General features: G+C 46.5%; 1 protein-coding gene across 3 annotated transcripts in view; it reads right to left on the reverse strand.

Moving 5' to 3' along the window:
• LOC138491479 (ephrin type-A receptor 3-like) overlaps positions 1-23560 on the reverse strand; it is a 642080-nt gene that overhangs the window by 141216 nt on the left and 477304 nt on the right. For all 3 annotated transcript variants that reach the window (XM_069617996.1, XM_069617995.1, XM_069617997.1), the window contains exon 11: positions 15382-15567. In XM_069617996.1, coding sequence (XP_069474097.1) covers positions 15382-15567 — 186 coding nt within the window. The remainder of the gene's footprint in view (positions 1-15381; positions 15568-23560) is intronic.

A 23560-nucleotide genomic window follows, 5' to 3' on the forward strand; every position in this document is an offset into this window, starting at 1 on the left:
GTGTTTGTGCATGTGCGTGAGTGTGTATGTATGGGGGCCTGGGTGTGTGTGTGTCTGTGTGTGCGAGACTGCATGCATGTGATGGTGTGAGTGTGTGTACACACGTGTGTGTACATGTGATCCAAAATGATCGCTATGCCATCAGTATGAGTTTGCTTTTCATGCTCATTCATTCTTTGGCCTCTTTGCTAGCATTGTCTACATATATGTCTAGTGAATTGGCCATCTGCACAATGACAGTGGGGTAGCACATGATACATTTGTATGTAGTTGTGCATTGTTTCCATAGATCTGAATTGCAGTATTTCAGCATGTAAATTGTATTCATTTGCAGCAGGACAGTGTTTCAGTTCTATCCATTTGCAGTTGTACAACATTCCATACGTATCCTGTGCATCAGTACAGCATTTCAGTGGTATAAGCAGTGCCCGAACCATGTGCAGGGAGCCCCTGTTCAGTCAGTGAGGGTGAAATGTAATTTGTCATATAAAGGAGCAGCAGCGCAAGTCCAGGAAAACGGCAGGTGGCGTAGTGATCAGAGTCAACAGGTGTCAAGTAGGATTCCATCGACTGTGAGAGGTTCCCTGGTTAAGTCAGTACCTCAAAAGGTTGAGTAAGATGTTTCGGTTCTTACAAAGGGAACGGTCTTGCTCTTTTTCATTACGTTTCTTAACTGTGCTTCTCAGACTCCAACTAAGATGATGAAAATGATTAAACCAGCAGAGACATTCTTGGGCATTTCTTGTTATACAAGAAATATTTTATTACATAACATCTCTGACATTTTTAAGCTTAGAGCCCATTGGGTATTGTGCGTGCAATGGATGGGATGCAGAATAACTCTGACACCAAGTAATCGAACCAACTCAGGAAGGTGGCAACATTTTGCTGTTTTATTATTAATTGTCTAAAACAGGGAGTTACAACGGACATCAACAGACATTCGCTCGAGCTCTCGGTTCATTTAATATTTATTCACAAAAAATGTGTCATACATGACGTCACATTATATTGCAAATGAGAAAAACCTATGAAAGTTTGTGATGGGCTTAAGGGGAACATCTACATATACTTTCTATACAGGGTAAGATTATGATTGGATATCTACTGTCAGGTGGACAACTGTGCCTCCCGCTAAAACATGTCATCTTCAACACTCTTAAGTACACAATATATAATTGGCTCACAAACTATAAGGCCCTTAGTTATATGGCCCTCTAGAATTGTTTGACACGCTTGTGCCATGCCTGGAACATTCGGTTCACTTAGCAGCACGTGAGTTCAGACCCAGATGGCAGGAGGTGGACTTGAGTTTACCTCTCCACCCAATTAGTCCAACGTCTCTGATCACGCATGCCTTCTGCCATGAAGATTGTCTTTGAACTTGGCCTTGCAAAGTATTCTTGTCTGAAAGATATAAGGGAGTGTGAGCATGCACTATCGTAGTCCTGGAACTCCATGCTCAACTCTATCCTTGGCTCACGTGACAGGAGACAACGATTTGGACCATTTTTCAGCATTTTAATGTCTTAAATGTATAAAACTTGGCATGCATGGTGTTTTTCTTTGCACCTTAACAAGGGATGATTCAGCTTCTCAGGTTCACTGCCTTTGATAATAGATAACCGGCCTTGGCTGCTTTCACTTTGTCAACAGGACAAACAGCCTCACCATTTGTATCCACAATCTCAGCTAATACTTGCTGCAACACCGTTTTCAGCCTTTCTCTCCATGGCTCCAAGCTCAATAAATTATTGACATCAATATCCAGCTTCTACACAATCACGGCTTTGCCTGCAGTCTATTCACTACATATAGCCAGCTTTTAAGATTACTTAGTCTACCCGTGTTGCTTCATCTGTACAGTAATTGTTTAGCTTGCATTTTCTACAGTGTGTCACACATGTGCAATATTCTTCTCACATATGAAAGTTTACTTGATTCTTTACTTTTTCATCAGTTCTTATAAGGTCCTTGCATTCACTTCAGCCAGTCTTCTCAGTGTGTCACGTTGGTCTTTCGTGACATCACCAGCTTCCCTTTCACTCTTTTTCATATTCCTTTTGGGAAGTTCCTCCCTCAGATTGTTGTCTCTTTGGGTATACATCTGGTAGGGTTTTCTTAGTGGGTACCTTCTTTTGAATATTCACAGTGGTATGGTTACAACTGCTGGTGTAAAGCATGGCACAAACTCAGGCTTCCAACATACAGGAGGTAATGGGGCGGGATTTCCTGCAGAGGCATGCAGCTGCTCCTCTACACTCCCCCCTCTGGTCGAGCCATTGACCACCTCTTCACCGGTTTCCACATCTTAATATTTTCTCTTGAAGAAGTGCTTCTTTGGAGTCCAAATCTCCTTCAGCCCCTCAGGGTGCCAACTGATTTGACATTTTCATCTACACTCCAGGTCATGTAGCTGCACTATGAGCCTCGATGTAAAAAAAATAAAAAATAAAAAAATCAAAGAATCGGATTACAATAGACCCATCGTCCCACATACTTCTTGTGATTCTTCGCATACAGGAACTTCGTTACTTCAGGGGCTACGATGCTGCCCTCTATGTATTTTCTGACATCTCCATCAGTCAATTCCATGAGGCCAAACACTGATTCGACATCGATCATGATCTTCATTCCCAATGCCTTCTTTGCTGTCTTCTTACATTGGGCAATTATTATCCTGATCACACAGAATCCAAACATCACTATCACTAGTATTGCTCCAAGAAACTTCAGCCACTGCAGAATCCATGAGAATATGGAACCAAACCAACTATCATCTGCAATGTCCTCTGTCTTGTCTTCCTTCTGGTTATGTAGGTTCATCAACAGCATTATAGCCTCTGTCAAGAGGTATGAATGTGCAACATGATGCCCTGGTTTTGGCGCAAACTCCTCCTTCCATCATTGTGATCAAGTCAAGGACATATCTGTTTTGTAGGGTCATCCGTCGAATGGCCCTCAGCTCTTCCTTGATAGCACTGAATCCCTTGATAGTGGTGTTGATTGTCTGCAGGAGCTCCCCTCTGGTGATTTGCAACCATTTGGCATTGCCCATTGTCTGGATCCCAGGCTTGAAGACAGTTGTGAATGTTGAAGGGGGGATGGGGAGAGGGCAAGGGGAGCTCCGTCTTTGGCAAGTATGTAACGTTTAAGCTAAGCTTTAAAGAGATCCACACTTGGGCTGGCTTGGATTGGGATGGGCAGCCTGTTTCAATGGAGCAGGGTGGTTAGGGAGAACGAGTAGACACAACCGAAGACGCAGGGGGGCTGGGACAATGATGTTTAGTGCAGAGGAGAAGAAGAAGAGTGAATTATATGATGCATAGACAGAGATACTTTCAGACAGGTACTGAGCACCAAGTCTGTTGACAAGTTTGTAGACTAGGGGAAGGAACCTGAAAAGTGTGCAGTTGTGCCTGAAGTGTTTACTAGCATAGTGTTGGTGGAAGGTAGAAAAGGGGGAGTATCTGGGTAGGTTGTAGAGAGTGTGGGTAGTAATGTTGGAAGCAATATCCTGCTTGATCTGCCAGTGGGGTTCCATGCATGCACTATGCCAATCCTATCCACCAGCACTCGCATGCCAGTAATCTAAGCAGCTTACTCCAGCAGCTGTCCAATTTCCATTATGCCGTACTGGGAATGCCCCACTGGGATTATTTTTCTCCAATTGGGTCAATGCCATTTTTCGAGTATGTAAGGACCCAGTCCCATTACTAATGCTATGCAACACACGTGTGTCTGCTGGCATCCCCGTTTGCCACTTAAGGGTTCATATAGTTAATGCATGCAGCCGATACCCAGACATTTTAAACTGGACAAGGAGAACAATTAACCTCATTTCACGTGCAGTATTTCTAGAAGCAATCATTGCATGGGTGTGGTTTAAATACGGAAATCTTAATGAAACTAAGGATGTGCTTCTTAGTCATAGAGGCGGGAGGATTCCTGGTAATTTATTTTCTAGCACTATGTGCTAGGAACGTGCAACACTCTTGTTGCTATGTTCAAAGATCTGTTCTTCTTAAGTGACATGGATAAGCGGGCTGGTCACTCGGGTCATTATTTCCCTTGCCTCTTTCTTTCACGTGGGCATCCTCTGGGCAGTTCTGTCTGCATCGCTAATAAAAAAGACCACCATCCCAGAAACCACAGTCACATTAAGGGCCTGATTCACAGAGCATTTTTCAATGGGACTGCCCCATTATGAAAGGCTTCTGTGAATCAGGTGCTAAAACTTCACTAATGTAAGAGCCCCAGCTTGATATTCCATCTGGTGTCTTGATAGAATGGAAATGTCTGAACTCCTTTTGACACTGCTGGCAATAACCGGAGCAGGCTTCTCACCAATCTTGCCACTTCCGTAACGGTTACTTTTACAATAGTCAGAGCCAGTTTAAGTCCATCCACCTTGTACACAGAAGCTTCTATCTAAAACCCTGTGCTTCTTTTGTGTTACCAATGTCTGCATTACCAAAACCCTACACTTGTAGATCCTCTGAAATGAAGCTCTACTTCATCCTGAGGTCCACTAGATGAGAACTTGGGCAAGAACTGTTTCATTGGTTGCCGCAAAGCTCTGGAATCGGCTTTCCAAAGCCTATTGGGATAATTAAGAAACATTGTACTTCATGGCAGCTCCTAAAGACATGGAAATATCCCAAAAGACCTCATATATGTAGCAGGTCAAACAGCATCCTGAAACACAAAGGGGAAGTAGTTCTAAAAGTACTGTTACCTGACGCATCACAATTCATGTAATCTTCTCTGCGTGTACCCAATGAGTTCAAGTATCAATGCTGGCCTGTGTGTGTAACCTATGTATTTCCCGTAGTCTCATGTGTATGTTAATAATTACATTCTACAACCTGTCCATATGTGTGCATGTACGCAATGAGTTCAAGCATCATTGGTGTGTGTGTGTAGCCAATGCAGTTACTGTAGCCTTATCTATATGTTAACAATTACATTCTGCAACATATCCATATGTGGGGAAACAAGTTAAATCCGGTATCCTCCTAGCTTTAAACACACTGGGCCTCATTCCGAGGTTGGTGGTAGTCATGGCGCTATTTGCACCATGACTGTCACAAATAACGGGTCCGGTACTGGTCTAGTTCAATGCGGACTTACCGGTGTAGTCCGACCGTTGCGGGACCGGTAAATCCCCATTAAAAATGCCATTCCCCATCCCCATTTGAGCACCCATAGGGCTCAATGGGGAGGGTGCAAATAACGGGCTGGTGTATGTCAAGCCCGTTATTTGCGCCCTGGTCCCTTAACAGGTCCATCCATAATGCCAGGTCAGACCAGGCGTTTAAGGAGGGACCCGCTAAGGGTCCTTGTAGTAGGGCGGTAAGGGATGCCCGGTATCCCTTACCGCCCAACTTGGTATGAGGCCCACTGGCTCACTGCAGTCTGCTTGTCTGTAACCCATTGAGTTGAACCTCCTTCTAGGCACCTCATTATTTTTTCCTTCATCGCTCACTCATTCACTTGTGTTTAACCATATTTTTACTGTGGTATGTATTCCTCTACATAACTGGGCTATACAATGCCGCCCTCTCAATCTCAATTATGTTAATGCTCATGACAACTACACCCCTTTATGTGTCCATCTTCTTGAACCATTCCCAACTAAAATCACTCTTGTTACTTGTGCCCCAAGCATGGCCCTGCCACTACTCCTGCCATTTAATTTGTCAATGATGGTGATGCCCTTGATCGGCGTCCAATGTTCTCTAGAAAAAAATAAATTCCAACTGATGTCAGTAACACTCCCTCTGCAGACCTAGTGGTCCCCGTGCTACATATTTCTTTTCGAGAGACGTCAATCCTCGGCCAGTGACAATGGATGAAAGATGGAAGTCACAAGTGCAGGATTCTTGAAGTTCACTCTTATAAGATATATAATAGAACGCCAGCACTGTCACAGCCGGAGAAACATCAAGTCTGTGCAAGCGTGTACCGAAGTTAAATTCTGACAACTGTCAGTTTGGGAAAATAAATATCTACCTCTCTGGTATAAACCACATATCTAAAACGGATCTTCAGCAAATGTTGATATAAGAGGGATGATACCGGGAACTGCTATTTTAATACATGTATTTTAGGGATGTTGTATACTGTGTACATTGAGTCTGTGTAAAGCGAGGGAGAAATCTTAAATAAAGCTTGCTTAAAGTCAAAGACTGATGAAAAAATAACCATCAGAAAAGTTTCTTTTCCACATTGAATTGAAACCATTGCTTGACAATGACGTGTTATTTCCGGTCTCCGATTATACATGTTGTGAACACGAGGGAAAACATGTGTGAAATAATACACATTCATGAAATGTGTTCATATAGGTTGGAAATGAAGCTAATGAAAACAACTGGTTATCCCCAGGTGGGTAACTCAAGCGTTAAGTGCTTGCCTCTGACAGGGGGCCAGCAGGCACTTTGCAAGTCTGAATCCTGGCTGGGTAGACTCAGACCTTTATCCTACTGAGGCCAACAATTTGAGTACCATTAACTAGGGTAATAACAACAGCTATCCCTACATCTCCAGAATCAAGAGGAATCGGACATGAAGCCCTACACAACATGAGATTATTATTAGTAATGTTATTATTATTAGTGGAAGTAGTAGCAGCAGCAGTAGTACTAGGCTGGATCATCCAATAGGCTTGTCCATGCACGCCCACTTCTCTCAGAGCTCAGACAAGGATCCATTGAAGAAAGGACCTTGTATTGTTGCACATCTAATGTGATGCCAAAGTCATCTAAAGCTTGCCTTCCTACTACGGCTGCCTCTGGCTCTCCTCCACTGTAAGACCATTTTCCATTTTAATGATAAGACTCAGCTGCAGGATGATGGTTTCATGAATTCATCAGAAGCGGATCAGCGCCTGGGTGGCGTCCCCAGGGCCTAGTGACCCAGGCTGCGACCTGTGAAATTGCACTGGCTGTCCAGTAATCAGTATTGCTATCCTTTGATAACTGTAGCAGGTTCAGCCGGCTTCATCACGCCACGCTCGAGCTGCAGCCGCGCGCTGCTCCAACCTCCAGTCACGCTCGACGGCGTCCCCTCGGGGCTTCTCATTCCCTTTCTTACATTAGTATGAATCAACGGCTGTATTACTGCTGCTTTCTTGCAGACACGCGCACCAACCACACCACACCATAAACAAAGAAACAAACACGAACAGAGACACAGGCATGGTCTCGTGCACACGGTTAACAACACTAAAACGGCACCACAATTGGAAAGCACATAATTCACGAATAACAAAGAGAAACACAGACAGCAATAAGTTAGAAAACCACACAAATACAGAGAAATATTAAGAGGGAGTCTCACACATGAACACAAAAAGAGAATCCAACTGGAAAAAAAAAGACAGAAATGCAGAAACTCCCTAATCACAAAACCACTGATTCGATTAAGCACACAGGGCCCGATTCATGGAATATTTTGCACGTTTCACGGTGACTTTGCACTGCTGACAAGTGACGTTGCACTGCACACACAAACCCTGATCCATGGGACTGTGCAAAGTCAATTGTTGCAGTGCAAAGCCAGTACAATGTCGTTTTTGCAGTACAAAAGGGACCATTTTCGTCTGTACCTAATTTTCGTACAGCGAAATTCAAACAGAACCACCATTGGGAATGTTATTTTCGATCTTTCCTATGGATAACGGTAAATCTACATAACTTATAAAATTTTTTGAACTTCAATTTTATTGTGGGCTTCCTGTTTAATTAATACCTGTGGTAAATACTTGTTTCTTGTAAGGAACTTTTTATCTTTATTTTATTTTTAGGTGTTCTTAGTGTCCCCTATTTTATTGATTGTAAAATGGACTGAATCGAATGTAATATTTATTATGGCTTTTATAATCTTATTTTAATTTATTTGAATCTGTATGGCGCACTACAGCCCAAGGGCATCAAGGCACTGTTGCACGAATTTGATTTTGTTACAGGAAATGCAGGATTACAAAACGTTTGCATGTTTACACAGTTAATTTATGCTTGTCTCGTGCCTACGGTGAGCATAGGCCTTGCTTTGTGAGTACTGAGGCAGGTAAATACACCCAATACAGTGGTTACACAAATAGAAGTGTCTTGATAGCTTTTCTGAATGCTGTGTAAGAGTCAATGGGCCTCATTCCGAGTATGGCGATAGGGGGCTAACGGCACCGGTAAGGATGCCGGTGCATTTAACTCCCTACCGCCACATTCCGAGGTTCCTTAGCGGGTCCCACCAGGAACGGCTGGTCTGACCAGCCATTCCTGGCAGGACCAGTTAAGGTACCTTGGAGCTAATACACAGGGCCGTTAGCTCCTTCCCCATTCCCATTGAGCCCTATGGGGGGCTCAAATGGGAATGGGGAATGGTTTTCTGAATGGGGACTTACCAGGTCCTCCAAGGTTGGAATGACCCGGTAAGTCCCCATTGAGAGACACCGGATCCGGGTTTGGAGGCAGCCATGGTCCTAATAGCACCATGGCTACCTCCAAACTCAGAATGACCCCCAATGTTCCTGATGTGTGGAGGGAGCAGGTTCCAATTGGAGGCTGAAATGACTGGAAAGCTGGTTCCTCCCGCTCTTGCTCTGAGTGTTTTGGGGATGGGGATCCTGTTTACATAGGCCATTCTGGTGGGTCTATCCGAGGAGGGTTTGGTAATCCTCTGAGATAAGTACAGGGGAGCGGTGTCGTGCAGACAAGTATGTTTAAGTGCTAGGGTTTTTAACAGGATCCTATGGTCGAAATAAAGGTTTACAACAACAAAACAACATTAACGGGTGCCCCAACCAGTACATCTGGTCACTTCTCTAAAAACCACATGAATCAGGAGAGGCCGGTCCTGCATTGAGACACTTTTCAAGTGGGTTAAAGCCCCAAAGCTGCCTTTATACACAATGCTTTTTAATCATCTTTTGAGCCATCGATCAACTAACTTGAATCATCGCCTGCCTAAGCTTCATCCATTTCCACTAATCACCAATAAAGAAGTGCATTGAATCATTGGCTCTCTTCGAGCCTACTTGACCTATTCCAGATGCTGACATGACAGCTTGTTTTTCATCTAATTGAAGCAAATTGTCACCACAGGACCACGCGGCATTGCTGGACTGTCTCAAGCCAACTCAACTATCTCTCCATTGGGAATACCAACTCATAATTTCTTGACACTGATTTGAGCCATAATGAGTAGTCTAGAAGCCTATTTTGACACGGTTGAGGCACAAGAACAAGCTGAAAATGTATGTCAAGATGTTCTGGCCCGCTACCCTGCATTAAAGTACTGTAGTGATTAGTTAGACACCACAATCTACCTTTTTTAAAAGACATCTTCAGTCAGATTGACTTTCCTGCTGAATTTATAGTGTGTGCACACCTGCCTTCAGACCCAGCATGTCAGTTTCAATGCAAAGACTCCACATTCTGGATCTTCTCTTACAGGGTGGATTATAGTGTTTCTGAGTAATGTGATTGTATTATAATTTAAGTACAATTTTTTCTTTTTTATAGATCCTTGGTTGATCATGTGTTTATTTTGTCACCACAGTGCTATTGTTCTTTGGTCTGCTTCTGTGATAGTTTACATCATTTCTAAACTATACAGCCTGCCCCTGACTATGTTAACACAAGAGGCGAAGGGTGCGCCTGTTTACCTGCATATTTGGGATTGCTGCAAGTTTAGTAGTAATGTGGGGCTGAGTAAGAAATATATCCGCTACTAATCCATGTACTCCTGTACAGCAGTAGTCATTTCATCACATTTGTTTACTGCTGGTAGATTGGCCCTCATCTGAAGATGAAGAGATCAGCAAGCAGCGAAGGAATCCATGTAAGTAGGGCATGGATCGAGATCACAACTGCAGCTTACAAATCCTTAGAATATCTTCTTCTATAAAAAATACTGTGCCCATAACTGGTGGTAAGGGGAACAATCGGTTCCTGGAGAAACTGAATGAAACACCCTAAAGGAGTAAATAGGACACCTACATCTCAAACATTACCCTAGATATTTTGATTGTGTAAACGGAGGAAGGCGGTCATGAGTATGGCGGGACTGGACAAAATTGGCACTAATGGAATTACTGCCACTTCCCCAATATGGCATACTAAGAGTATGGCCCTGGAGTGGGGGATTTACAGCCAGTATCATGCTGGAGGTAAATCCTCCCACTATCTGCTGAAAACCGGTGGAATTACTGTGGCAGTAATTCCACTGGCGGTAATTCTGTCAAAAATGCCCCATAGATTTCAGCGGACTCTGAAAAAATGGGGATTAACTCCGCCACCACCACTTGTAATCCGGCATTAATTGCGCCGTACCAAGTGTTGGTAACATGAATTCCTTTGGGCAGTATGCCAGCAGAATTGCCACCAAAATACTGCCCAACTCGTAATGAGCACCATAACCAAAACCGAACAAAAAGGTTCTTCAAGGGAACATTTGCAATATTGGTGGTATCCTGGAGTAGTTCTTAGAAAGCCCAGACACACTTTCCTACATACTAACAGCGGACTCAAACATAACAGCTGACATCTTGCCATCCCTTACATTCATGTGTGCATTGTATTCAACCCCATTCTCCCGAAATAGTGAAATGAGCACATCACACAGTCTTGGTATGTTTTGTGGGTAAATAGTGTGTACCACAGTATGCAAACATGTCGTGTATTTGGCAGATTAATTTGAGCCAGAGGATGTGGTGCCATGGGCCCAGGGGCACACCCAGACCACACCATGGGAGCATAGGGCATCCAGGATCCGATTTGTAAGCTGATGACGGCATAGTGTACTATGTATGGAGGCCTCGCTATTTGAATTAAGCATTCTCTCTGCTTCCCAGAAGCTAAAATCCTGGTCAGTTGTAAATGCTTTGAACCATAGAGATTGGAAATCCAGGAGTAAAGCTTAGTTCCCTGCCACCACCATCCCCCATACTGAACAAAGCCAACTGAAAGCTGTCTGCTCACAACAACTGCTTCGCCTGTGTCTTTGGATACCCTGGGTGATTTTTTAAAGCAATATAACTTGAGCAGGTGGGTATTACCATTACATTGTACCAGGGTGCTGAGGATATGTGCCTCCCCTGCAGGTTTTACAGAGCTACTGTGCCCGTTCATGACAGCACCAGGTAGTGGTAGCAGAGAGGGAGCTGTTGGAATTTTTCACATTAGATTTATAATTTTCCATGTAGGCATAGCGAGGAACATGGCGGGCGAGGTTACTAGATATTGGCCCTCATTACGATACTGGCGCTAAACCATGGCGCTATTAGCACCATGGTTGGTGCTGGTATCATAACGAGTCCGCCAATGTTCAATGGGGAATTACCACCCCATTCCAAGGTTGGCAGGGCGGTAATTCCCCATTGAACATTGGCCCTTCCCCATTCCCATTTTTTCCCCATAGAGCTCAATGGGACAGGGGAAGGCGTTAAGTACGGTACTGCAAATTGCGGTACCGTACATAGCACCAAGGTCCCTTTGCGGGTCACTACTTTAACGGCTGGTCTAGACCAGCCGTTCAGGTCCCGCAAAGGGACCTCGTAGTAAGGCGCTAAGTGTTTAATGGCGCTGCAGCCTTTTACGGCGCCGTTAAACACTTAGCGCCAGGGTCCCAATGAGGGCCATTATATACTTGCTCCTTGGATTTTGCAGCTGTTAAAGCCGCTTTGGATTGGGTGACAGAAAAAAAGGATTACAGTTGCATAATTCGCGCCCCCCACGTCTTTGCACCTCACCAGGCCATTCAGTAGGGTGGCATTCTCTTGCCTTGTTGGGTGGCTAACTTCCACGATATAGTGCCTCAAAATCCACAGTGCAGTCCGCTGTAGGCAAAACCTAATCCAGGCAGCCTCAGCCTGTGAGTGCCTATCACACATCTAGATCACAGCTAATTCAGCTGGCAGAGTGCTCCATCAGAAAGTCAGAAGATCACGGGAGCATGGGAGTTAGTGGAAATAAGAGCAGTGAAGCATGGGGAGCACAAATGAAGCAGTGAGGCAGGGGGAGCAGCGGGCACAGCGAGAACAGCCTACCTCTCTACCCACGTCGCTGGAGCATTCCTTTTCAAAGTGCAATATAGAGACTGTGGTCCGGCCCCCTCTTCCCAATTAGTAATTAACAGCAGGTGTCAGCGGGGGGCAGATGTACGGCAGGCAGGCACGGCGAGCGGGGACAGACCACTTTGCTGCACACTAGTGTTCCAGGCACCTACGTGGGACATGGCAGCGCAAGGTAAGTGGGGGTGGAGGGTGCGGTTGCAGATGTGGAAAAAGGGGGTGGAGGTGAGGGGAAGGGCGGGGGACGCGGGACAGAGAGCATTCACCCAATTCCCAGCGAGCAAAGATGGCAGCCTCCCGCTCTGAGAAGGCTCAGAACAGAGTCTTTACTACATGGTTAAGACCCCGTTCTCAGCCTCCTCGTTCACTTGGAGGCCGCCATAGCCACCTCACCAGTTACTAATATAATTTAGTTCGACTCTTGAAGGATTGAGCCATCGATAAAACCTTCAAATCAAACGGTGTATCACTCTTTTTCTTAACAACTAGTTCCACGTTTTGGATGTGCCGGTTATGGAGCACACTCTTCAGACACAAGCATCTTTATGCTGGGCAAATCTAAATAGATTTTGCGGCTTGTCTAGAGCATGAAGAAACTGGTCTATCCATCGATACAGAGCTCTACATCTGTGTGAGCAGAAGGTGCGATACATCTGAAGACATCCTCCTAACGTTTTGAAAGAAATGGAGTGCACCATGATGAAGATTGGTGGATGTAGACTTCTCTGAGAAAACAAAAGCCTGAAGCAGGTGATTATGGAAATCCAGAGCTTCCTGTCACTATGAACAAACTGCAACAACAGGAAGCTGGAAGGCAGATAAATGCATCTGCAATCCTTGGGCCACAGGTCGTGCCTGGCTTGCTCGTTAATTCTCAGGGCCTGGAGTCAGAAGTCTGTGCGTTCAGGTCTGGTCCCAACCACATGATGTACTGTGTTCCCTTAGGAAAGTGTCATAATCTGTGCATAAACCCACAGGTAAACTACTTATTTTATGGTGTTCTTGATTGGCGAAGGAGGCTTAGTTTACATCAGAAAGCCTCTGACTTTCTCTCCCCCAGTTTCTCTCCATTAAAAGGGACATGCCTATAATAACCCTGCATAAGGGACCATGCATTAAACAACTATAGGTGGAGCTTCTGTTCTCCAGAACCAGTAATATGAGTGCATACACCAAGTGCAAAGAGTTGTGACGGAGGGGTGGATCCGCAAGTGTGTAGACGACGTACAAGTGTTGGAATAAAAAAAAATGCTGAGTAAAAGCCAAACAATGTTCTAAAAACGTGGGTGTACAGGAGTATAGGGGATTAACAAGGGGATCTACGTGAAAAACAATCGAAAAAAACAACGACGTGGAAAAGATTTAGTTTTTTGGAATTGAATTCCCCCAAAATCTTTTGGCTTTCTGTACATTTTGTTTAAAATAATGCAGGGGGAAACCCCCACTCCCTGTACCTTAAATCATATACTTTTACCCCACCCGCTTCTATTTTTTTTAAATAAATTGTGCAAAAATGTCAAACAAATTCGACCAACAAAAACTTGGTCTTTTCCACGTTGTTTTTTTTTTCATTTGGTTTTTGGGGGTAATACCCCAACAATGCACTAACCTGTGGTGTGTGGTGATAGAGGATCAATACAATAAGACCCTTTTCAAGTTAAGAAGTTTCCAGGTAATGCTCCAGTAGAGCAAAGGATTTTTGGGGAAAACTGAAAGAGTATTTGGTGCACCGCAAACACACACACACACACACACACACACACACACACACACACACGCACGCACGCACACACACACACACGCACGCACGCACACACTCACGCGCGCACACACACACACACACACACGCACTGCATAATTAATTGCCAATACACTTTTCAGACAATTGTATGGCATGCATTTCACATGAAAAATAATGTCGGGAAAGCATTGAACACTTAAGTGCTATGGGGCAGTGAAAGATTATTTGCCCTGTTGGCCAGTGAACCCCAAAGTCCCTTAGGTGAATGCTAAGGCAGACTATTGCTTTGATCCGCACTATTGCTGTGATGTGAGGCATAGATGCTACAGAGAAATGTTCAAGTAGTCTAGTGACCATACAAAGTTTTGCTGTTGCCCCAGCTAAGAACATGCCACCATCATCTGAGGACATTCTACTGGGGACCGGTTCCAGTGCAAGGTTTTCAAGGCACATTCTTTTTTTTAGCACTGTAGAGCTCTGTGCATCTCTGGGAAGTCACATGCTACTGATTGCTTTTATTCAATAACTAACGCATTACAGGGGTTCCACCGAGGGCAGGGACACTAATGCCAGTTGTGTGGGTTCTGACCAACAAGCAGAATAGTAAATGTGTCTTGATTGAGTTTCATAAGGTTTTCCCCTATACAGGATTCGTCCTTAAGGAAGATATAGGGCAAACTGTGATAATTTAGTTTTCATTATATAAATTATAAATAATGAATTATTAGATAAACAAAGAATGTAAGTTTCGACTTGTCGGTTCTTGTGAACAACAAGAACCGTGATGCGGCTGTACTCTGCGAATGTTTGACGTTGATTGGAAGATTATTGGACGGTTAATATGTTCACACACTGCTCTGGCTCTCCACGTTCAAATGCGGTTCTATTAGTTGTGATGTAGTATTATAGTTAAAAGGCAACCATTCATGTGTTGGAGCAATAAAGTACTTTCTAATTTTCTAATTGAAGAATGGTGTAATGGAGCAGTGTTGTACAGGTTTAGTGGAATCATTCTGTATTAGTATTAGAGTGCATTGGTATAGTAGAGTATTGGAATGTTTTAGTAGTATACATGTGATTAAGTCTTACTGTAATGCAAGGTTGGGATATATTGGGGTGGTACTTAAAATCAGTCAAGCAGTACATTGAAACATGGGGGGAACAGTGGAGGGGAGGTTTACTCTTTTTGTGGGATAGTAATATGATAAAGAAGTGGTTTTGTACAGCATTGCAGTAATACTGGTTCAGAAAAGTGATCTCCTAGAGTAGTTATGCAGTGTGACAGGGGAATACAGGAACGATAGGTAAGCGACATTGTAAAAATGTGGTATGGTGCAGTAGTGAAATTTGAGCACAGTGGCGTAGCCATCTTGTCGCATAAAGGAACTGGTATAGGAATTGGATTTAGAACTGCTTTATCCTACCAAAGCACAGTCTGAGTTTGCGGTAGCAATGATATCTTTCATACTGAATGGCCTTACTTTGCAAGGCATCTTATCATGGTCGGCCTGTGGACGTTTCATGACATTTCAAGAATGATAGCAGTGAAAAGAAAAATACTTACATTTGGTCACGACTCCCTCCAAGCGGATAATGTTGGGATGGTCGAACTGCCCCATGATGCTGGCTTCACCCAGGAAGTCCCGCCTCTGCTTCTCCGAGTACCCCGCCTTCAGACTCTTAATGGCCACAAAGATCTCCCGCTTGCTCGGCAGCTTCAGGCGCCCACTACAGACCTCTCCAAACTCACCTGTGAGTTTATCAAAAGAGACAAGATGAAATCAGAAGAAAGGGCATGACTGAATAGAAAGGATTGCAGTCAATACAAGTATTCCAACATATTCATTTAAAAATAAGTGCACATTCGGTGCATGACAGACCCAAAATCATTGAGTACAGCCCGTGCGGGCGCTTTGGGCCTCATTACAAGTTTTGTGGTATCCCGTCAGTAAATCTGGAGGGCTCCCCAAATGGATTTACCATTACCAGCATTTACCGTTGTCTGACAGAATTACCGGCAGATTCCCAGTGCCTGTAAGTGTAGTTACTCTCCATTCAATCCATGATGGGATTTGGCGGTAATGCCAGCAATTTCTGCTGGCCACCCTTCCGGCAAACTTGGAGATTGCCGGAAAATTGAATTGTCTGCACGCTAATTTCACACCAGCAACCTCTGAATGAGGCCCTTTAAATTATATTGGGGTACCATTTGGCCAATTTCATTTTATACAGATTTCAACTATATAGGTTGGCTCATAAGCACATGGCATGGATGAGAATAATTGGGTACATCAGCCACTAATATGGTGGAATTTGAGGTGCGATCTGTAATTTAAAAATTCAAGGATAGGCCCACGAGTTGAACAGATGGTCTCTGATGCAGCAGTGACAGATGTAAAGCAGTCTAAGGCAGAATGAGCTATCTATCTTGTCAGGCCCATGCCCCTCTCTTGACAAAGCAAGTCTCTATAATGCCCAAATATGCAGTGATGGAGACTACATGAGGGTATGTCACCAGAGTTAGAATGGTAATCCAATGGGAAGGAACCTTAACAGTATCGCCAAGCCTGTTTATAACTTTAGAAAATAGTCGGTTATGTTTTACTGTGCCTGTTTAACTCAAGATTTATGTGTTCTAGTGCTTTTTTATAGGCTTGATGTTTACGCTGCTGCTGTGAAAATCAGCAGCTCTTTTGAAGTTTACAGCCAATGAGAAAGTCAGCTAGGGAAGGTAAAGGCCAAACGAGGGATGAGCAGCAAAACCAGCAGTGTGGCATCTTGAAATGGGATTAGGTTCAAACGGTATTACTGGAAAACAAACTGGTAGAAAAGTATTTATAAAATAAAGTGTGTACAATAAGTAGCATTACAAGTTTGGTGGTATCCCGCCAGTAAATCCCAAGATGGGATAGCACCAAATGGTAATACCGTTACCGGCACTTGGTCTGCCAGAATTACTGGCAGATTGCAAGTGCCGGTAAGGGCAGTAAATCCCCATTCCATGGAGACCCATAGGACTACCTGGAGGGGATCTGTTTTTGCCTATTCAAGTCTGGATTGCCCTGAGTTACTTAGTGTGAAACCTACGTTTTACATATTTAACAAGAGCATGGGAACCTCTCTACTGAGAATGAACATTCTTCAAATACCCTGTTCTATGGAATTTCTTCCACTCATGAGGGTCTACAACCACGTTTTAGACCACTGCATCCTTCACAGAGGAGAAATACTCATTTGCATATCAGTCTGGTCCCACCCACAAGGGCCGTCCAGCACCAGAAATGCTGGGCAAGTCTCCTCTGAACAAGATTCCCAACAGCAACTCGAAAGACACGTGTTCCGGCCTTGTTGGGCCTCCTCAGTGAGGTGAAGCTGAACCTCTCTAAGGCACAGTGTGCAAGGGGTCCAAGTCAGGATTGCCCTGAGTTACTTAAGGTGAAACCTATGTTTTACACATTTAATAAGGGTGTGCAACCCTCTACTGAGAATGAACATGCGTCAAATACCCTGTTATATCGAATTTCTTCCAACCATGTTTAAGCTCACTGTACTCTTTAGTGTTTATTTATTTATTGGGTATGTATTAGGTGTTCATACAACAACAAAAATTGTGTTTCAAGGCGCCCATAGCGCAGCATGGAGGGAACATGGGATAGAAAACATTGAATACACTGGAAGATAAAGATGAGCCTACTAGGCCTTGTGAGCATTCAGAGCATGTAAAATGAACTTCACAGAACACTGATTTTTCAATTATTTAATGAAATTATACAAATTAAAATACTGTCTGAGTGGCAAGTAGGTTGTGCACACTGAACCTGATGTGAAGGGTTGACAGTTTTATTTGTTGCATCCGGCAGAGAAAACTGTTGCTTAAAGCTAGGACCAGAAGAGTTCACTAGTCGTGGCTTTTAATTTCTGTATGCTGATGGCAATGTGGTAACAACTATATTATTTAGGGCCAATTGCTATGTTCATATTCTGGTGCTATGCAAACATGAAATGGCTGTAGTAGCAATGGTTTATTTTTTCAAAAGAGTGGCACACAAACTTAAAATGGTCTTAAAATGGATATGGTTTAACCAAAAACTATACACTTTGAAGTGCTACATTGAGCACCTCGGGTAACAGATATGTGTGTGTGTATATGTAGGTAACGTGTAGATGATAATAAAGGTGTTACAGGCCCACTTCTTAAATGAACTAATTCCACATGCACCTTGCCCCAGCTCCAGGCCTCATCCAAACACAGTGTTCATCCCTCTGCCAAGCACCCGCACTGAGGTGGCTTTTAGCAGGCAGCCCATTAACCCTATTATGTCTGCCCACTTTCAGCCTCCGCTCCGCTGCCATCAGAAGCACTCAGATCAGTGGTGGGAGCCTCTCTTTGTTGGAAATAAAAAGCAGGCCCAAGTAAGACCTTCGGGAAGAGGGCATTGTGCGCCAATGAATGGCGGCATGCGGCAGCTTCCCGTTTGAAGCATAGAGCCGCAGCCCCTCAAATTAAAACCTGAAATGATAATGTGGCTGAGAATCCTGAATTTGAAGTAGTTGCTGCCAGACGGAGGACATTAGCGCTCGAGTGGCTGCTCTTTCTCTGCCCACTCCGTGCACAGCCGCCATTTCATTGGCCGTGTCTTTCACTCTCTCATGCGCCTCAAGCTGTTCTCTCCCACCATCTTCATGTATTTCCGTCTTCAGCCTCTCTCCTTCATTTCCTTCTCGACCCATCGTTTTTCTGCTCTCTCTGTTGCCATTGTGTTGCTTTTCTTTCCACATTCTCCTCCCTTATTACTGCCTTTATTATCCTATCCCCTCATGATCTCTTCTACTTCTACCTTACTCCTCATCCAATATTTGATCCTCACCTCTCCTCCTCCGCCCTCCCCAGAAGACATCATTGACACTCTCAGGCCGATTCATGGAATTAATGTGCGCAGAAAATTCCGGCGTAAGCGTGCGAAAACGTGCGATTCACAGTGAAAGAGCGAATATCCCAGTGCAAGTGCGAAAATCGCAGGGAAACCAGCGCACATCGATTCATGGAAGTCCGTGCGCGAGAAAAATATTGGATGTGTGCTGAAAAAGTGTGCGGCGCACGCCGGCGCACAGGTCATCTAACGGCGTGCGCCACGGCCACAGCGAAAATGCACATAGCGTGGCGCACATAACAAAAGTAGGCAGAACACGGGGTGTGACACGCGGAATGGGGAACAACTCGTGAAAATATGGGCGTCACGGGGGAAGTACAGGAGGCAAGTGCGCAGAACGCCCACACGCTCGCCTACAACACATATTCATGGAATCGAATAGGGCAAACCAGCGCACGGGCAAAGACGCGCACAGGCCCATACACGTCCGCCACACGAAAGCAGGCGGTAGCGTCCCTGCGCATGAAAAAAATGTGCGCCAAAATATGCGCTAACAAAAAGCATGTATACACAGCTCTGATGAAAGTCCCACACTGTGGCCCTCTAGGACAAATGACGTGCAAAGGGGTACGCGACAAACACGGACACCCGCTGTGTGAATAATAGCGTATGCGTGTATTTCGTGGGTGCGCGGGAAGTTTCACACGCGATCGGGCCTGGGGGAGCGGGGTACGTGTATTTCAGGGGCTCGCGGGAAGTTTAACACGCGATCGGGCCTGGGGGAGCGGGGTACGTGTATTTCAGGGGCTCACAGCAAGTTTAACACACGATCGGGCCTGGGGGAGCGGGGTACGTGTATTTCAGGGGCTCGCGGGAAGTTTAACACGCGATCGGGCCTGGGGGAGCGTGGTACGTATATTTCAGGGGTGCGTGAGAGGTTTTACACGCGATTCTCCTGGGTACGTGTTTATCAGGGGTGCGCGAGAATTTTCACACACGATTGGCCTGGGTACGTGTATTTCAGGTGTGCGCGAGAAGTTTTACACGCGATTGGCCTGGGTACGTGTATTTCAGGGGTGCGCGAGAAGTTTACACGCGATTGGCCTGGGTACGTGTATTTCAGGGGTGCGCGAGAAGTTTTACACGCGATTGGCCTGGGTATGTGTATTTCAGGGGTGCGCAAGAAGTTTCACACGCGATTGGCCTGGGTATGTGTATTTCAGGGGCTCGCGGGTGGTATTACATGCGGTTGGGCCTGGGGGAGCGGGGTACGTGTATTTCAGGGGTGTGCAGGTGTTTTCACACGCAATCAGGCCTGGGGGAGCGGGGTACGTGTATTTCAGAGGTGCGCAGGTGTTTTCACACGCGATCGGGTCTGGGGGAGCAGCCTACGTGTATTTCAGGGGTGCGCAGGTGTTTTCACACGTGATCAGGCCTGGGCGAGCGGGCTACGGGTATTTCAGGGGTGCGCAGGTGTTTTCACACGCGATCGGGCCTGTGGGAGCGAGGTACGTGTATTTCAGGGGCTCGGAGGTGGTTTTTACACGCGATCGGGCCTGGGGAAGCAGGGTACCACTGACCGTCTGCCTTGCGTGTAGAAGAACGCATAGCCAACACCCACCCGCTGTGAAGTAATAGCGTGTGAACCCCAACGCCAACAAAACACACGCACCGCACCCCACGAAAAGCACGTACAGAGCAATGGAAATCCATGTGGGATCTTCAAGCCCTGGCAGGGCAACGCCCGTGCACGATAAATCACAGACACGCTTACGCGCTAAGGGCCTTTGGTCCAATGGAATCGCGTATGCGTGCTGACGTGCTTACGCGCTAAGGGCCTTTCCTCGAATTACACGCTGACGTGCAGAATTTTCACGTGCCAAATCACTCTGTATGAAGCTGGCCACGCGTAAGCACAAGGAAGACCACGCTCCTGCCCAAAAGGCCGAATTACTGCCCCCCCAGAGCCCCGAGCAGCCTCCCACAAGCCATCTGCTGTTGCCTGCCTGCCTGCCTGCTGCCACCGTGCCCTGCCATTTGGTGCCTGCACATCAGCCATCTGCACGGGTCCAGTTGCTGTGTCCACCCCTGCTGGAACAGAAGACTCCCGAATGGGATACCATCGCTCCACAGCCCAGCCCCAGGACCCAGTTGCCCACCCACGCCTGCCTCGGGGGTCGCCATGTCGGGGCAAACACCATCCGAGACCACTGGCGACCCCCAGCCAGAGGGGCAGAGGGCCACCAGCTTCAGTCAGAAGGACGTTGGTGTCCTGGTGGAGCTTGTCCTGGGGCATTATGATGCCCTCTTCGGATCATCATGCGATGACAAGGAAGGACGGGACAGGATCTGGGACAACTTTGTGGTTGCCATCAACGCGGAGGGGGTGGCAACCCGCAACATCAAGCAAGTCAAGAAGCGCTGGGAGGACTTGACGTCCAGGACCCTCATAAAGGCCCGGCGCCTCGTGGAGGGGGGCCGGAGCAGCATGAGTACCATCCAGCTGAGGGTCTTGGAACGCGTACGCCCAGCGCTCCATGCCCAGATCCTTGAGAGGCAGACCCGTCTGGAGTCGAGCGGTAAGTGGCCAAGCATTGCTGTGTGAGACAGGGCATGTTGCAGTGTGCTGGTTGTCTGATACCTGCCTGTATGTGTGACATAGGCCATGTACACCTGTGTGTGTGCAAAGACATCATGGTCATGCATGTGAGACCAGTAATGTGTGAAGCACACGGTTGGTGTATGTGTTTAAATGCAACATGGGGAGCCCTATGCGGAATGGACACATGAGAGCATGCCAGTCTCTGTTCCTGGACATGTGTGGGGGTGAGGGATGGGTGCTGATGCCATGTACATGTATGGTGTCCATGTCTGTGTGTCTGACCTGCGTGTCTGTGACTTGTGAATGCCATGGATGCATGACACATGTCTGTGACAATGCTCTGAATCACTGATGCAGCCTAGTTATCCTTGCATCCACTGTGTCTGGGGTGTACAAGTCCAGATGGATGAAAGTACGGTGAAGTGTGTGCATGTGATAGGCATGACCCATGATGCATGTGAGTTCAAAAACAACATTGTATGTTTCAAGAGTCCCTTGGACATGTTTGCTAATGTCCATAGCATGCGCCATGCCTGTTACTGCATGTGTTTTGCCTGCACTGACCCAGGTGTTGTGGAGGGACATGATGGAAGTGATCTTTGTCAGTGCCACTCATCTGCTATTGCTTCCTGTCTAGGGGACCATTGTACAGTACCCTGATGCTTGTGTTCTATGTCTCCCTCTACACAGCGCAAAGTGAAGAAGAGGGCGGAGATGGCGCTGTGGAGCAAAGCGGCGGGGATGCCCCCACGGCTGCAGTGGAAGGGGTGGGTGAGCCCCCACAGGGGCTTGCAATGGCGGAAGACGGGGTGGAGCCATCCAGGTTGGTGGTTTCCACAGAGGAGGAGGAGGCCGCTACTGAGCCGCACATGGGGCCTGGTGGGGGCATCCCTGCTGGTGCAAGTGGTGCAGTCCAGGGGTAGGGGCGGGGGGCAGCACAGGTCGCCGTGGAGGTGCCTGTGCATGTCACTATCCCTGACACTGTGACTGCACCACCATGCACCAGCAGGGATGCCCCATCCCAGGCCCGTCCACAGGTAGGGGGGATGTCCATGTCATCTGACTCCCCTCCACCTGCGGACGAGGGGACCCCTGGCCGTATGGAGAAGGTCCTGATTGGTGTCGCGTTGCGCACGGGTGTCATTCGTGATGAGGTGCGTGCTTCCCGGGGGGAGCACGCACGTCATCACGAAGAGCACCGTGCCAACGTGGCCCAGTTGGGAGCAGCCGTGGTCGGGGGTTTCATACATGTGTCGGGCACTCTGGCGACCCTCTCCTCCTCTGTGGAGGCTATGCGCCATTCGTTCTCCATGCCGTCTTCCAGCCCAGATGCCACCTGGGCCCCCTGTGGATCTGCCCCGACCAACACAGCCAACTCGGTGGGGATCCCATCCCTGTCACAGTCGGGAGTCGGAGGTCCAGCAGGGGTGGACACACCAGCAACTGGACCCCAGCAGATGGAGGATGTGACGGCATCATCGGGCAGGGCACGTGCACGACGGTGTCGGTGGATTCCATCAGCCTGGATGCCGTCGTGCTGGCACAGGCAGTTGCGTCAGACGCAGCGGCAGGCTCGACGTGGGAGGCATCATGGCTCGGGGCCATCAACATCAGGGGGGCAGGCATCGGCCGGAGGGCAGGAGAACCCTGGAATGGGAGTGTCTTCCGTGTGGGAGTGGTTGGGCCAGCAGATAGGTGCGGAGCGGCAGCAGGCAGAGGAGGAACGGCTCACAATGGTCAGGGCGGAGATCTCCATGCAGAGGGCGCTGAGGCGGGCTGAGTGCCTCGAGGGTATTCGCAGGGAGTTGGAGCTGGACACTGCATTATCCCTGTGAGACCTCGGGGCCAGGGAACATGCCCGCCTCCAAGCCATTGAACAGGAGTTTGATGATGCCCTGGCCCATGACAACAACCAGTGAGCCGTCGGACTAGCCCGCTGCCCTTGTAAATAGTTATGTAGTTAGTGTTAGGTTTCCTTTGATTTTTTATTTCTTTTGGACCTTTTGGAAAATGGACCACATTTTTGTATATAATCTTTTTATTAGGTAGTATTTATAGATAGGTTTCATTTCTTCAGTTGGGATCATGGACCCTGGATTGTTTATCTGCATATAGTTGACTGTTGGATTTTAGTTTTTTTTTTGGATTTACCCATGGAGCAATGGTTTTCGGTTTTGTTTTTCCCTTGGATTTACTTTTTTGAACTGTGACTTTGGACACCTTTCCTTTGGATTATGATTTGTGGTTTTTCATTATTTTACGGACATGCT

The sequence above is a fragment of the Ambystoma mexicanum genome, chromosome 10 (assembly GCF_040938575.1).
Source record: "Ambystoma mexicanum isolate Mex_15411 chromosome 10, UKY_AmexF1_1, whole genome shotgun sequence".
Taxonomy (NCBI): Eukaryota; Metazoa; Chordata; class Amphibia; order Caudata; family Ambystomatidae; genus Ambystoma; species Ambystoma mexicanum.